Raw genomic sequence first — 17,054 nt, 5'->3', positions numbered from 1 at the left:
TGGTAACCTCTTCTTTCTTCTTCTGCTTTTCTTAAAATGAATATTTCCTGTCCCGTGGCTCATTCACGATTAGTTGAATTAGTATTTAATGATATTTCTATGCTGTGTCCTCTTCTGATACTCAGTGCCTTTTTTTCCTTCTTGTCTTAGATCTGCTGATTAGCATAAGTGTATATTAAAATCTCTCATTATAAATGTACTTCAGACTATCCTCATATGTCATCTTTTTTTTTTAAAGATGCAGTATCACTTTTTAAAAATTAATTTATTTATTTTCGGCTGCATTGGGTCTTTGTTGCTGCACATGGGCTTTCTCTAGTTGGGGCGAGTGGGAGCTACTCTTCCTTGTGGCGCGTGGGCTTCTTGGGGTGACTTCTCATTGCAGTGGCTTCTCTTGTGGAGCACGGGTGCTAGGTGCGCGGGCTTCAGTAGTTGTGACTCGCGCGCTCTAGAGCGCAGGCTCAGTAGTTGTGGGGCACGGGCTTAGTTGCTCCACGGCATGTGGGATCTTCCCGGACCAGGGCTCGAACCCATGACCCCTGCATTGGCAGGCAGATTCTTAACCACTGCGCCACCAGGGAAGTCCCTCATCTTCTTTTAAGAAGGGATTTGGGGTACATAGAATTGGATTAATTGTGATCTTTGGTTCATGACTCATTGTCAGTATGTATTGGTACATCCCTGACCCTCTTTTATGTAATTAATTCATAATGAATGCTCAGACACTCACATCCCAGTCAAGAACCTGAACATTCATAATAACTTAAATTTCATTATAGTTAAATTCTACTTTTGATAATGGTTTTCGCCATTATTTTAAATAGAGGAATTAATTTTTTTCGCTAGCTGGATTGTTGTACTAAGTTGTATTCACCGACTATTATATGGATCTCAGTTTGCTGCAGGGCGTATAAACATATAGTTTGAAAAACTGTTTGCTTAAGTTTATCCGCTTTAGTTTGTATTTTCTTTTTGCACAAAGTACACCTGATATTTCAAGAAGTTTGTTTTGTGATTATATAATTTTCAAAGCTAAAAATACAAAAGTTATTTAGAGACTACCTTTCATACATGTAGTGATAAATCCAGTATGAGCAAAGTGGTAAATCTGCCCCAGGGATTTTTGTAGGTAAAACAATAAATGAATATGACCTTTAGAAACTAAGACATTGAAGCAGATTTATGATTTGTGTTAGATATATAATCCTCAAATTGAGTTAGACTGATAAAAGATTAATGTCAAAATGGTTTTCCTGAGACCTAAAAACAATTCTGTGTCGTGGTAAGATAAGATAATCAATAGGTCATTATATGTGGATTAAACTGTGCTACATTTTTAAGGTAGCTTTTAAAGGGATAATTATTTTTCAAAATTACATGTGAATATGTAACCCTCAATTGTTTTTAGAGAGGTTAAAAGAAATTCCTAAATAAATCATCCACAAATCCCTGAAGATTACCAGTTTAATAAATAAAACATTTGAGATTCAATTTTAGATTAGGTTTAAAATGCTAAATAAGATTGCATTCTCTCTCTCTTGGTTTGTGTAATGAGAATTACAGAAAGATTTTTCAACACAACGGAAATTATTTTAGAGATGGTTTTACAGCAACCTTTTTTTTTTTTAAACATCTTTATTGGGGTATAATTGCTTTACAATGGTGTGTTAGTTTCTGCTTTATAACAAAGTGAATCAGTTATACATATACATATGTTCCCATATCTCTTCCCTCTTGTGTCTCCCTCCCTCCCACCCTCCCTACCCCACCCCTCCAGGCGGTCACAAAGCACCGATCTGATCTCCCTTTGCTATGCGAACAGCAACGTTTTTGTCTCAGATTTATTTGGTAGCAATCCTGAGATCTTATTACTAGTTTAAAGTTAAACTCTAGACCAGGGTGGGTTGGCAAACTGTAGCCCCTGGGCCACATCCAGGCTGCTGCCTTTTTTATAAAGTTTTATTAGAAAACAGCCATAACCATTTGGTGACGTGTGGTGTGAATGGTGTGTGGCTGCTTTCATGCTACAGCGGCAGAGTTGGGTAGATATCATACGGCTGCAAAACCTAAAATATTCGCTGTCAGCCAATCCCTGCTGCAGACTAGAGCAGATGTTTTATGGGTCTTTAATGTAATGTTTTATTTTTTGAAAACTCAAGTCTCTAACAGCTCCTGTGTATTTCTAGAGCGGCAGAGGTGTGCACTTTGGATTAGAAAACTGTGTGAGCCTTCAGGAACAGGAGCAGGGGTCACAGGCAGGAGGAATCGGAATCTGTACGCAAAGCTCTTACTACACATGCTCAGGCGAGGGGCTCTCGAGGGCCCTTTCACTCACCGCCCTGAGCCAGGGACGCTGAAAACTTTACCTTCATACATGGTAGGTGTCTTTGACCAAAAGATGCATTCGTTTGTTTCTCTAAAAGTGTCAATTTATCATCCCATTTGGGAATGGTCATATTATTAAGCTACAAGTCCTAGAAAATATGTTAGCTAAAACTATTGTTTTACTCCCTGATTCAGTTTTTTTCCACCTTGAATGGAAATCAGATATTGAGCTCTAATGGAACCATACTTAATTGATTTAGTCATCCTCCAGAATTCTACAATATTTCTAAAAACATTAAAATGAATTTTTAAATATTGGGCCTTAATTTTCCACTAATTTTCACTGGATTATGTAATAATTTATGGATGTCAGTAAATTCTAGTTTATTAAGCTCTTCTGTATGTATTATTTAATGTAACGAGAGGTTGGATTGAATTACTTTTTTTTAAAGTTTTTTAGAAAAATTTATTATTTATTTATTTATTTTTGGCTGCGTTGGGTCTTCGTTGCTGCGCGTGGGCTTTCTCTAGTTGCAGCGAGCGGGGGCTACTCTTCGTTACGGTGCGCAGGCTTCTCATTGTGGTGGCTTCTTTTGTTGCAGAGCACGGGCTCTAGGTGCACGGGCTTCAGTAGCTGTGGCACGCGGGCTCAGTAGTTGTGGCTTGCGGGCTCTAGAGCGCAGACTCAGTAGTTGTGGTGCATGGGCTTAGTTTCTCTGCTGCATGTGGGATCTTCCCAGACCATCGTGTCCCCTGCATTGGCAGGCGGATTCTTGTTTTGTTTTTTTTATTATCTTTTGGCTGTGTTGGGTCTTTGTTGCTGCACGTGGGCTTTCTCTCGTTGCGGCGAGTGGGGGCTTCTCTTTGTTGCGGTGCGTGGGCTTCTCATTGCGGTGGCTTCTCTTCTTGCAGAGCACGGGCTCTAGGCACCCGGGCTTCAGTAGTTGTGGCGCGTGGGTTCAGTAGTTGTGGCTTGCGGGCTCTAGAGCACAGGCTCAGTAGTTGTGGTGCACGGGCTTAGTTGCTTCGCGGCATGTGGGATCTTCCTGGACCAGGGCTTGAACCCGTGTCCCCTGTATTGGCAGGCGGATTCTTAACCACTGCGCCACCAGGGAAGTCCCAGCCCATCTATTCTTTTTTTTTTTTTTTTTTTCCTTTTTGCTGTACGCAGGCCTCTCACTGTTGTGGCCTCTCCTGCTGCGGAGCACAGGCTCCGGACGCGCAGGCTCAGCAGCCATGGCTCACGGGCCCAGCCGCTCCGCGGCATGTGGGATCCTCCCACACCAGGACACGAACCCGTGTCCCCTGCATTGGCAGGTGGACTCTCAACCACTGCGCCACCAGGGAAGCCCCCATCTATTCTTAATGACCGAAGGTAGAACATTTTCTGAAACACATGCAGATGTTGAAATATGAGTGTATTGTATCATGCTTTCCCTTTCACACTCATTTTATGGAATTGTAGGAAAGGGCTTTATTTTACTAATGTTAGTAATGTAAAGGCCTAGAGACCTGTCTTGTATTTTTCATCTAGCTTGTGGGATACTGCAGGATGACCAGAAACTTTTATTTCTGGTTTTTATTGATTTTGGTTTCTCTGCCTACTGATGTGTGTGTGTGTGTGTGTGTGTGTGTGTGCGTGTGCGCGCGTGCAGAGTAGTTAATGATCACAGAAAGAAATAGGAGAGCACATGATTTAAAAAGAACTTTTCACTTATCTTTTCATACAGCTAATATTCCTTTTGTAATATAAATCATTATTATCAGATGTATCTGTCATGTAATTTTATCATTTATCAGATTTCTTATACAGCACAACATAACTAAAATGTAAATAAGTTATCCATTTTATGTATTTTAATATTTCATTGAATGATACATTTTTATATATTTTTATGTAATTGAATTTGAGTATTTGAAAGATTGTCACTAAACTTGATGGAAATCTTAACTGATTATCTCATATAGTACATTTTGAAAGAATAATTTTTCTAATTTTTAAAAATCAGTCCATCTATTTTGATGAACCAAATCCAGCACAAGCCAAAGGATTGTCCAGCCCAGAAGGATTACCAGACTGGGTGATGGGCGAGCTGGGGAACGGTGAGCACAGACTCAGCGAGTCACGGACGCTCTCTTCTGGAGAAGATTGCTCTTTGGTACAGTCGCCGACCCATGTCCAGAGGTACGCCATGAACTTGGGGTTTCAAGTGTGTTTCATTATTTAGCCCATCTTTGGAACTGGTTAGTACATTCCATTTTTCCATGTTTTTTTTATGGTAAGCAGTTGGTTTACTTTATATTTTTGCTATGAAGTTGAGGGCTATGAAGGAATGTTGTATAGTTAAAATAACAGTTTTGCTTTTCCATTTGTTGTGTATTCAAGATTATAGTATGTTTTTAGCTGCTTTTTGGATATATGTTAAATATTTCTATCTAGTCCACTGCTTGGAAAGTGGTGCCTGAAAATCTTTAAATGACACAGTTCTCTGTTTCCCTTTATGACAAGCGTGAATTCAGGACATTTCACTGACTCCAACCAAATATAACATCCTCCATATCCTCCTGAAGCTTATGCTTGAACTTCTGTCCTTCCCCTCATTGAACAGTGTTCGTTTTGATTTAATAAAACAATGAATGCAAACATAAACCCTATTAAACTGTGCTTTCTTACTAGAGTACTAAGCTTAAATAGGATTTTTAGTACAAATAAACGTGAACTTCTAAGTTTGTTAAGTACACAATAAAACAGTTGTTGTAGTATGACTTTTGGCCTTTAGGATGGGTAGATTGAAATTGGACTTCTATCAGATTCTGAGTTTTACCTTTGGCATGTTCCCTGAAATGTTAAAGTATTGGACAGTGTCAATTCATACATTACTCCTCACCATTCTCTTGGTAATTTTAATTTTTGGAATTTGAATAGGTTATGGATATGTAATCTTTCTTTTCTGCTATAATTTTTTTTGGTTTATTCCTTAAAAGATACAGAAATCTTATTAGTAATTTGAAGTGTCTTCGTAGTTGATATAGTCTGGTTATGTTTTTCAGACCTCAGGTATTATGGTGGAAAAGAACAGGTGAACAGAAAGCAAGAGATCCAGTCCATATGAAATTTTTTTATTAGAAAGGGGAAACAAATTAATATGGAACAGGAAGAGGTGATATAATTAAGTACATGTTTCGGAAGAGTGAAAAGGAATGAATAGATGAGTCCAAAGCAGGCGGTGTTAAATACTAATTTTTGCCTTCCTAGGAGATTCAGAAGCAGAAGAGGTGTGACTGGAATTTTTGTTAGCTGTGTAGCGGTAAGTTGGGGTGTAAGGAGATTGTGGTCTCGTTACAGAGACTGAGGCAGGGACAGTGTTCTTCCTGTCTGCACGGTATTTCCAGGGCCTGGCCCTGGGTGGGCACCTGTGACCAACGGTGTGAGTCTTAGTTTTTGGTGAGTGCCTACATGAGTCAGTGAAAGGGCTGTTAGGCACTGCCACACACTGAATTTATTCTGGACACAGCCGCTTTGAGGCAGGCATATTGTGGCAGAGAGAATGGCTCACAAGGATTTGCAAAAAGTACTGTTAGAAAAAGTTGAGGGAAGGATAAATTTTAGAAGAAGTTAAGGGATGTGTGGTTATAGGCTACAGAGATGCCCTGTTTGTGTCCTAACCTTTTTATATTTTTAACAATGCAATTAGTAAAGGCAATGAAGGAACTGGAAAAGGCAAGTCTCTTTCTAGTCAAGTGTTAGAATTTCACTAAGGCCAAGGCCAAGTAGGGCTGCAAAAACAAAACTTCTCAGGGGTATCTTTACTTACATGCTTCTCTTAACTTAACTTGATCTATTTAAAAATTTTAATTTGCATGTACATTAATTAACAGATATTTGTAATTTTATGTACATGAAGGCACTTAAAAGTAAAACTAACATTTACTTCATCTAAAGGCAATACAATTGATTTAAGACCGGATACAAAATGTGTGAGATCAGATCAGTAGTGGTGGTGGAATCTATTGATGGTCTGTCTTCATATTTTTTTCTGAAGTTGTTCCTTTGCTCTGAGTGGTCATACTGTGCTGCTGAAAAAGTTAGAATCTGCTCGTGTTGACCTAATACATCTGCTCCGTTCTGCAAGGAATTGTTTAAAAAGTTTAAGAGGCTTATAATATTTGACACATGTATGTTTTTGTAGTGAATAATTTATTGTTACTTAGAACTGAAGTTTAATGCTGCCTCATAAATGTTACAACCACTTCAACTTGTCCTTTGAACATCCTCTTTAATCTTAAAAGATCTTCCCCCTTAGTGTTTCTGTTTTGATCACTTTATAAAATCCTGCTTTACTTAGACCTTTTTGTATGTGAAGTATTTCTCATGGCATTTTAGATTATGCTGTTTGTGTCCTAGCCTTTTTATATTATTAAAGATGCAGAGTCCTTCTGAAGCCCCTTTGTTAGGACCCTATTCAACAGAGACGGCACCTGCCCTTCACCTTTATTCTTCCTGTAGGATACGGCATGCAGCCTCATTCCAGACACATTAGAAGTATGACGAGGTCGTATCTGTCAGGCTTATTATCATGCTTTTTTCCACCAAATACACATTGCACACTAGTAAACTTAGCATTTCACTTCAGACAGTTTCAACACATAACTAGTCCTGTCCTGGTTTTTTCCTTTTTCATAGTTCTTGGTGTAAGCTTATGTTATTACCCATGGTTTATTTTATAAAAACCACTTTCCAAATTGCCTTGCCATTTTATTAGAGATCTTTTATTGTATTTAATGTCAAATAGCTGCTTCCTTTCTTGACAATGAAATACTTGAATTATATTTGAACTTGGAGCATGGTTTTACAAAGTGTTACTAATGAGACCATAGACATAGATCTCCTGCCTGTACAGTTTGGTTAATTTCATTTAGACAACCATGAGATACATCCATATAAATGACTTCCCAGTCATCTTTCAGGTGCTTACCATTGAGAGATGGTAAAGATCCTGATTGTCTTTGTGGTACACAGAGTTTCAGGTGGCCCTGAGATCCTGCTCTGGGTGTTGACAGCCTTGTACAGTCCTTCCTCCTTGAGTGTGGGCAGGACCTGTGAGTGGCTTCTAACCAATAGAGTATGGCAGTGGTGATGGGCTGTCACGTCCATGAATACATTGCGATACATAAGACTCTGCCCTGCTGGCAGACTGGCTCTGGAGGCTTGCTGTCTTTTCCTTGCTGGCTTGAAGAAGCAGGCTGCCGTGAATCCCATATCCAGAAGGAACGGAAGCTGCTGACAACCGTGACAGTGGGGAAGCAGATTCTTCCCTCATTGAGTCTCCGGATGAGAACCCAGCTCTGGGCAAACCCTGATTGCAGCCTTGTGTGGCCTTAAGCAGAGGACTGAGCTCGGCTGCAGCTGCACTTCTGACCCACAGCAACTATGAGAAAATGTATGTGTTGTTTAAAGCTGTTATGTCTGTGGTAATTGGTTATGCAGCAATAGATGACTGATACAGTTTTTATCCTCATTTTAGAAAATTATACAGTCTATATATGATGCACGCTCTTTGTAAAAACCTCAGTGTAGAACTATGAAGGGTAAAAAGAGTCCTTCCCTCCATGTTCTTGCTTCACTTCCCTCACGAGAGGTAGTTGGCATCAACAGTTTGGTGTGTATCATTCCATAGTACACACATACCCACACGTAGGTAATTAAAAATTATAGGGCTTCCCTGGTGGCGCAGTGGTTGAGAGTCCGCCTGCCGATGCAGGGGACACGGGTTCGTGCCCCGGGCCGGGAGGATCCCACATGCCGCGGAGCGGCTGGGCCCGTGAGCCATGGCCGCTGAGCCTGCGCGTCCGGAGCCTGTGCTCCGCAACGGGAGAGACCACAACAGTGAGAGGCCCGTGTACTGCAAAAAAAAATAAAAAATAAAAATAAGTTGGCTTGTACTACATGTATTATTCTTTTGTCACTTAACTGTGTCTTAATCCTGTGTCATGTAACCTGTGTAATCTTTTTCATCACAGATAATAATCCATAGCATAGATTTACTGTAACTCACCCGTCTCGTTGCTTTTGATTCTTTAGTGTTAAAAGAACGCCTTAGTTAACTTCCTGGTGCATATATCATCATGCGCCTGTGTGTGTTTGGGCTATTAGTGATGCTGTAGCTGGGCACAGTAAAACATTTAATGGGTGAGCTGTTGGTGGGACTATTAGTAGGTTCAACACCTTGTGCAATGGTAACAAAAATATATGGGCTAGTATGGAATGATCTCTAAGATGTATAAAGTTCAAAAGAAGTACATAAAAGTGTAGTAAGCTTCCATTTGTGTGTGTGTGTGTGTGTGTGTGTGGTGTGTATTTTAAAGAGGATATATGGATACGTATGGGTACGCGTGCATGGAATATTTCTGGGTGCCACATACGAAACTGTTTTACCTTTAGGGAGTGGGAGTAATCTGGTGTGAAAAGTTCAAAAATTTTTTGTACACATGTCTATGTTATTTTTAATAATCACACATTTTTTGATAGATGGTGTCAGGTTGCCTTCCAAAACACTATCTTATTAAAAAGCTTGGGCATACACACTATTTACAATAGTTACGCACGTTAATAAATCTAACCATATATAGCAAATATACAGATTTAAACATAAGAATGAAATTTTCCCAATGAACAGTCTCAGTGTTTGTGGATTTCACTTGTATTTCTAGTTTGTTAAAATAGGAACCAAGTGAGGCAAGTTGTACGTTTATGGAGCACCTACTGTATGCTAAATACTCTTCTAGAAATCTTTTGTAAGTTATCTGATTGCATCCTGTCTGTAGTTCTGTGAGGTTGACAAAATTGCCCTTTGTATTTATTGATGAGGTAACAGCTTCAGTAAGGTCAATAAACTTTCCCAGTGATGGATTCAGTATTGGAATCTAGGTCTTTGTGATTCCAGACCCCATATTCTTTCTGGTGTTCCATGTAGGCATGAGTACTTTATGCAGCAAACATTTTTTCTCCACTTGAGCTGTGTTAGCAATCTTGGGCGACTATACCTTTGTTCTTGGTTATTTCTAGGTTGAGCTGAAATGAGGCAGTTTGCCTTTGCTCAGATATCACTTCTGACACTTGGCAACCATGTGTCCTCAGGCAGCTTACTTACTTTCTCTAAACCCCAGTTTCGTCTCTGTAAGTTGGAGATGGGGGTAGTACTAACGTCAGAGTCGTGTGGGTGAAGTGCATACTGCACGTCGAGCTTCTGACCCGGGACCTGTGGAAGTGCTGGCTGTTGCTAACGCCATCATCAGTGGTGCGGGGATGGTTACTTTAACAGGCCACACAGGGGCTTGCTTGTTAGAGTGACTGCTCTTTTGCTTCTCTCATTATTTAATCTTCCCAAAGGGTATTGTCTTAAGGTCCATTGGTCATTAATTATTTTCAGTTCCTAAAAGTCATTCTGTGTTTCTGAGAGAAAGAAATTAATGCTATGCAGAAAAGTTCAGATTGTAAGTATGATTCCTGCACACTCTCAGAATAAAGAGAGGTAATAGTATTTTAGAAGAGGCTTTTGGGAGTTCCTTGGTGGTCCGGTGGTTAGGACGCAGTGCGTCCACTGCTGGGGCCCCGGGTTCAATCCCTGGTCAGGAAACAGATCTTGAAAGCCACGCAGCGTGGCCAAAGAAATAAAAAAATAAAGTAAAAATAAAATAAAAGAGGTTTTGAATCAGTCTTTATTTAGATAACTCAGCAAGCCCCCTTTTCCAGGATAGAGGGAACACAGTGTGGCTGGCCCTGTTTTTAAACATTTTATCACAGCGTGTATTAGAAGCTGCCTAAGTGACATTAGACTTCAGTTCTTGTCGTCTCTCTGTGCTTTTTTCTGTGCATTATCCCAAAGACAGACACAAAGGTAATAGATTTTATTTTGTCCTCCTGTTCTGTGAAAAATGTTTTGAAGCTTCTTTTTTTTTTTTTTTTTTTTTTTTTTTTTTTGCGGTACGCCGGCCTCTCACTGTTGTGGCCTCTCCCGTTGCGGAGCACAGGCTCCGGACGCACAGGTCCAGTGGCCATGGCTCACGGGCCCAGCCGCTCCGTGGCATGTGGGATCCCCCCGGACCAGGGCACGAACCCGTGTCCCCTGCATCGGCAGGCGGACTCTCAACCACTGCACCACCGGGGAAGCCCTGAAGCTTCTTTTTAATGGCTTGTAATTATTTTTATAGCTTTTCAGTCAAGTATGATGTGGTCTGGTAGCTTATCACCAGAGTGTAGTTAGGTTCTGGGATAGGGGACGATGTAAAAGAATGATGTAATACCCCTTATTGTTTCTACTGGAAACTTTGGTTAAGAGTTACGAGTTAGGAGAAAGCAAAGAGGAGAGATGTGGAATCAATGCCGACCTTTAAACACTGCTTCACGGTGGAGGAGAGACAATGCTGCTTATTTTAGAGGACTTCACTGCTGAGAAAGAAGGCAGCAGTTGTTTACATTTCCTCAGATGCCACTTTATAAAGAGTCATCATCCAGATTGCTTAAGAATTCTAGGAGCATGCAAGCAGAATTATTATTTATTATATATGACTTTTACCATATTAGATTTAGGTTAATTTTACATAAATTAAAGTTTTATCTTTTGATTTATGTTGTATCCTTCAAATAACAAATATGTTCATACCTTTAAGAAAGGACTTGGAGAATAATTATCCTATTTTACATGAGTGTAGAGGACTATAATTTGTGCATCTTGCTTTAATGAGATCTTTCCATGGGTTATTTGGTGCCAGATTTCAGTTTGGAATGAAGAATCTAATTATAGTCCTGCCCTTATGGAAAATATGATTTGCTTTACAGTGAGCCTCTTTATGATGTGGTTTTCCAGGAATGCATTGTGGCGAAGAGCGGGGACTGTGTCCTTTAAAAATGTCTCCCAGTACAGCCAGCGTTTCCTGTGCTGGTACAGTTTAAGAACATCGCCAGCAGATGGTGACCAAGTATAATGAAAAAATGTACTTATGGTTGAGTATGTTGATCTGTGTGAAAAAACAGTTTTCACTTTAAAAATATTGATTTAATTTTTAGTCTGTATACTCAACTATAGTAGATAGAATCTTTTAAATTTGTTAAACTCCATTTCTATATGTAAATGGCACTGACCTATAAATAGCCTCTGCTTCTAAATTGTTGGATGAATTTACAGGGGAGCTTATCATTACCTTTCCTTCCTAGGATTTCTTTATGTCCATTGGCATAGATAATTATGGTTAGGGTTACATGTAGTAAAACATCCTTAAATATTATTCACAAAAAGTACATTCATTTTATTTAAGAATTGCCCTGTTGATTAGGCAAAGATACATTCTGCACTAGTACATTACGTATCTTCGTTCCATACGTATACTACGTATATTCTGCAGCAGTGTAATACAGCATCCCGCAGTGGTGGGAATGTTCCGCAGCTGTGCTGTCCAGTATCGCAGCCACTATTCACATGTGACTGCTGAGCACTTGCAGTGTGGCTACTGTGGCTGAGGAATTGAATTTGGGGTTTTAATTAGTTCAGGTAGCCATATGTGATTAGGGGCTACCAAGTGGGGCTTGGAGTTCTAGACCTGGGTCTTCCTGCCAGGTGGAGAGCTGCTGTCTAGGTGGGCAGTGGGAGGTGGGTGTTGGTGCATCTAAACTGCCTCTGCCCCCGGGAAAGACCTGTGCTGTGTGCTTACTGCACTTCCTGGGTATCTCCCTTCTTTGGTGAGGATCGCCTGTGATCAGTATCTGGTAGCTTCCTGTTGGTCAGTCTAAGGTTTAAGAGGACCTCTCCCCAACAGGTCTTTTTGGAAGAAAGAAAAATTAATCATTTTTCTTAAATTAATGAAAGAAAAGTCAATCTTTTTCATCATTGTGTTTGGAGAGAACGTTTAGTGAGGAACAAATGTGATTAACTTGGTCTTTTTGCCAGAATGGACACTTGTTAGGCAGATGTTTAACCTTGAGCTCTAGGGGTAAGACTGCTTCATAAACAAGGGATGGAAACTTTCTTAGGATCCTCAATAGAACAGTATGTTTCACACCCTCATGGGACCACTTAGCTGCTCATTAATTTTCAACAGTGATGTGCTAATTAAATATCGTTCTTAGGTATCTACCAAGGCAAGGCCAAGTGACAGCAATTTGTAACTGAGATGGAATAGCTTTGAAAATAATGGCCTTGCATTTCTTTTAGGCTTTTTTTTCATTGAGTCAGATTTTTGACAAATTTAGTCACTTCTAACTTTTTGGAATTTTTTAACGAGTGGGGCTTTGTAATAAGTATCTCTTTGTTTCACAAGCAAGTTTCTTTTTGTGAGATCATAATATTGAACAGTTTAGTTCTGATTGTTCTTTTAAACAAAAAAGGATGACAGTAAGCTTATATGTGTTGTAAAACTTAGAGGGAATTAAAATACTCTCTTGAGTGTTGATACTATTAAACCAGAGATATATTAATAAACGTTGATTTAAATGAGTGACTTTTAAAGCTGGTTTTTAATTTTAAAATCAAATGTGTTATTTTAAAGTAGGAAATGGGGAAAAATACAAAGTCTTAAAAAGTTTATGAATCTCTGATCATTTTTTGGTTTGGTCAAGCTTCTCATTTATTTAAAATTTAGTTTTGTTTTTTTTTATTCCTAATAAAGTTCTCTTTGAAATATTAAAATAAATATATTGTGGATCCGTGGAAGTTATTTTCATTTTCTTATTTTCAGTGTTATTTGATACTTTACTGCGGTATTAATTGTTGCTAATTATTTTTATGTTTCATTGATATTTAGCAATACCGTAAGAAAACTATTTCGCAGATGGTATATAACAGTATTACTTGCTGCTCAGATGAATGCACAGATGTGAAATCTGAAGTTAGTTCTCATTTTAGTTTTCTGATTTATAAGGCAGTAGTTGTATTACTCTTAAAAAGTTTTACCTCTGTGAAACATAGCATATATGTAAAAAGTGTATGAAAATGACAGGTACAGTTTAAAGAGCAGTTAGAAAATAAACGTCCCTATGCTGCTAACCCAGCCAAGAAATAGCACATCACTGCTCCAGGAGACCTTCGGCCGTGCCTCCTCCCCCTTGTCCTGAAAGGCCAGCGCTCTGTATTCTGTGTTGATCATTTCTTTGCTTAGATCAACATAGAGAACATGACCAGCTCTCCAGAAACCTCTCTCTCGCTCCCTCCCAGTCATTTATCATCCCCGCAAAAGGTGACCACTATTTTGCATTATATCAACATAGGTTAGTTTTTGGTTCATAAAGTATTTTCACTTTTTTCCAGCTTCTTTTGTTCAGCATTATGTAGTGAGATTGATCCATGTTGTTGCATTTAGCAATGGATTTTTCTTTGATTACTGTGTGAATATATCACATTTTTATTTCCATTCTGCCATTGTTGGATGTTTGGGGTTGTCCGAGCTTCTAGCTATTACAAATAATCCTGTGAACATTCTTTCACACGTCTTCTAGTGCACATATGTATACTGTGTTGACTTGGAAGTGTAATTATGGTAGATGCTGCCAAAGAGTTTTCCAAAATGGTTATAGCAATTTACATTTCCACCAGGAAGGCTTTCAAAGTCTGTGGCTCATCGTCTTTACCAGTACTTGGTTGTTCAGTTTCTTTTAGCTTCAGCAATTCTAGTCTGGTACATGTGAGTTTTAATTTGCATTTTCCCTCATGACTAATGATATTGAGCACACTTTTCTATGCCTGTTGACCATTTGGGTATCTTCTTTTGTGAAGTTCCTGTTTGTTCCCATTTTAATAAAAATGGTTTGTCAGTCTTTTCTCCGTTGATTTGTTGCAACTCTTTATATATTCTGGAAACAAATTCTTTGATACATGTATGGCAAATGTCTTCTCCCACGTTCACTGGTATGTTCTGTTGAACAATATTTAATTATAATATAATTATTTTTAGTCAGTCATCTCTGATATTCTTTTTTGCGTGTGTCCTGTTTAAGATTTCTTACCTTGCCTGTCTCAAGATCATGGGGATACCTTCTAGAAGCTTCCTTATTTTACCTTTCTCATTTGGATATGTGCTATATCTGGAGTTGATTCTTATGTATGAAGTGATGTAGGGGTCATCCCCCCACCCCTCCTGTGGATAAATGATAGCCATCTGACCCAGTATCATTTAAAAAAGCTATTTTTCCCCACTACTATAGTTGACACCATTATTGTAAACCAGAAAATCTTACTTGTGTGGGTTTCTGGACCCTTGTCTCCTCCGATGGTCTCTCTCTGTGTGTACTAATACTAACCACGCTGCCTTAGTTACTGTGGCTTTAAAATAAAGTCTTGATTTTTGGTAGTGCAGTGCATGCACTCCAGGTTTCTTCTTCTTTAAGACTGCCTTGACTCTTTTTGGTTCTTTGCATTCCCATATAAATTCTAGAATTATCTTGCCAGTTTTAATAACACACATACACATGCCCCTGTTGAGATTTTGATTGAGAATGCATTGAGTCTGTAGATCAACTTGGGAAGAATTAATATCTTTATAATATGGAATTACTCCAAGCCCCAGGCAAGCAATGCTCTGCTCTCTGTCACTATAGTTTTGCCTTTTCTAGAAGTTACATATGAGTGGAATCATGAATTATGTAGTCTTATGCATCTGGTTATTGTTTTTGAAGTTCATGTGGCATGTATCAGTAATTCATTCCTTTTTATTCCTGAATGGTATTTCACTGATGAGTATATTACATTTGTTTATCCACTGACTTGTTAATAGATATTTGGATTGTTACCAGTTTTTAATTATTCTGAATAATGCTGCTATGGACATTCATATACATATTTTTGTTTGGACATGTGTTTTTCATTTCTTTTGTGTAGATATCTAGCAGTGGGTTGTGTGGTAAGTGTATTTTTAACTTTTTTAGGGAATCAAACCATTTTCCAAAATAGTACCATTTGACATCCCCATTAGCAATATGAGTGTTCCAGTTTCTTCACATCCTCAACTTCACATCCTCAACTCTTGGTATTTTCTGTGTACTCTGATGTACCACCTTTGATCTTTTTTTAAAAAAAATAAATTTATTTATTTATTTTATTTTTGGCTGCATTGGGTCTTCGTTGCTGTGTGAGGGCTTTCTCTAGTTGCGGCGAGCCGGGGCTACTCTTCGTTGCAGTGCACGGGCTTCTCGTTGTGGTGGCTTCTCTTGTTGTGGAGCATGGGCTTTAGGTGCACAGGCTTCAGTAGTTGTGGCTCATGGGCTCTAGAGCGCAGGCTCCGTAGTTACGTTGCATGGGCTTGGTTGCTCCGCGGCATGTGGGATCTTCCTGGACCAGGGTTCGAACCCATGTCCCCTGCATTGGCAGGCTGATTCTTAACCACTGTGCCACCAGGGAAGCCCTGATCTTTTTGATCTTAACAAAAGGTTGTTGATTTGTACTGTTGGCTTAATCTCTCGGCAGTGCGCAAACTTAGCTTGGTGCCATTTCTTAATTGCTCATGTTTTGCCTCTGGAGAGACGGAGAATTTTTAAAACCATGAAGCCCCAGTTCCTTTTTCTTTAATTGTCCTTCACTTAACTTACTACTCTCCTCTTGCATCTTACTGTAAGCAGCAAGACATACTTTGCTTGGAAATCTACTTAGCTATAGCACTCACCCAATTCATTAGGCACGTTTTCTATTTCTCATGTTATTGAAGATGATGGGGTGGCTTTCTACCACTGTATAAAAAGGATTTCTCACTTCCTTTTGAGCCCTTACTGGCAATGTCCTCAAATTCCAGATTTCTACTAACAGCCTGTTGAAGTCAATTTCGTGTTTCTCTGGCACACTACTGAAAATCCTTCTAGACTCTGACCACTACCTGGTTCAAAAGACACTTCTGAATGTTTAGGCAGCACCTCACTTCCATGTACCCAAATCATTATTAGTTATCTATTGCTGTGTAACAAATTATTCCAAATCTTAGCAGCTTAAAGCAACAAACATTTATTTCATGAGCATAGCTGAGTTTTCTGGCTCAGGTTCTCTTATAAAGCTGAAATCAAAATATTGGCTGAGACTGTGGTCTCAGTTGAAGGTTTAACTGAGGGGATAATCCATTTCTGTTCTCACTTACGTGTTTAATAGGATTCAGTTATATGTGGGCTCTTGGTTTGGGGCCCTCAGTCTTCTATGGCTGTCATCCAGAGGCCTCATCCAGTTACTTGCTTCTGGACTTCTCTGTAGGACAGCCTACAATAGGGCAGCTGGCTTCCATCAGAGGAAGTAAGCAAGATGGAAGCCAGAGTCTTTTTTTTTTTTTTTTTTTTTGCAGTACACGGGCCTCTCACTGTTGTGGCCTCTCCCGTTGCGGAGCACAGGCTCCGGACGCGCAGGCTCAGCGGCCATGGCGCACGGGCCCAGCCGCTCCGTGGCACGCGGGATCTTCCCGGACCAGGGCACGAACCCGTGTCCCCTGCATTGGCAGGCGGACTCTCAACCACTGCGCCACCAGGGAAGCCCAAAGCCAGAGGGTTTTCATAAGGTAGTTTTCGAAGTGATAATCCATCACTTTTGCCAGATTCTGGTTAATAGAAGTAAGTCACTAGGTTCAGTCCACACTCAAGAAAAGGGCATTACACAAGGGATTTTGGGATAACTGGGAGGCATATTAGATATTGCCTGGCACAGGGTTCCCCAACCCCCAGGCTATGGACCGATAACGGTCTGCAGCCTGTTAGGAACCGGGTCGCACAG

General features: G+C 39.7%; 1 protein-coding gene across 26 annotated transcripts in view; it reads left to right on the top strand.

The window, feature by feature from the left end:
* Window positions 1–17,054, top strand: part of CEP112 (centrosomal protein 112) — a 416,875-nt gene that overhangs the window by 7,188 nt on the left and 392,633 nt on the right. For 18 of the 26 annotated variants that reach the window (XM_019938648.3, XM_073796991.1, XM_073796992.1 and 15 more), the window contains exons 3-4: window positions 2,187–2,377; window positions 4,335–4,510. In XM_019938648.3, coding sequence (XP_019794207.2) covers window positions 2,187–2,377; window positions 4,335–4,510 — 367 coding nt within the window. Of the gene's footprint in view, window positions 1–2,186; window positions 2,378–4,334; window positions 4,511–5,581; window positions 5,634–17,054 lie in introns of those variants that run through there. The other 8 variants (XM_019938653.3, XM_019938652.3, XM_033848299.2 and 5 more) reach the window with 7 other exon arrangements.

The sequence above is a fragment of the Tursiops truncatus genome, chromosome 20, assembly GCF_011762595.2.
Source record: "Tursiops truncatus isolate mTurTru1 chromosome 20, mTurTru1.mat.Y, whole genome shotgun sequence".
NCBI lineage: Eukaryota > Metazoa > Chordata > Mammalia > Artiodactyla > Delphinidae > Tursiops > Tursiops truncatus.
The sequence above is the reverse complement of the archived record's forward strand: the minus strand, read 5'-3'. Positions and strand labels throughout refer to the sequence as shown.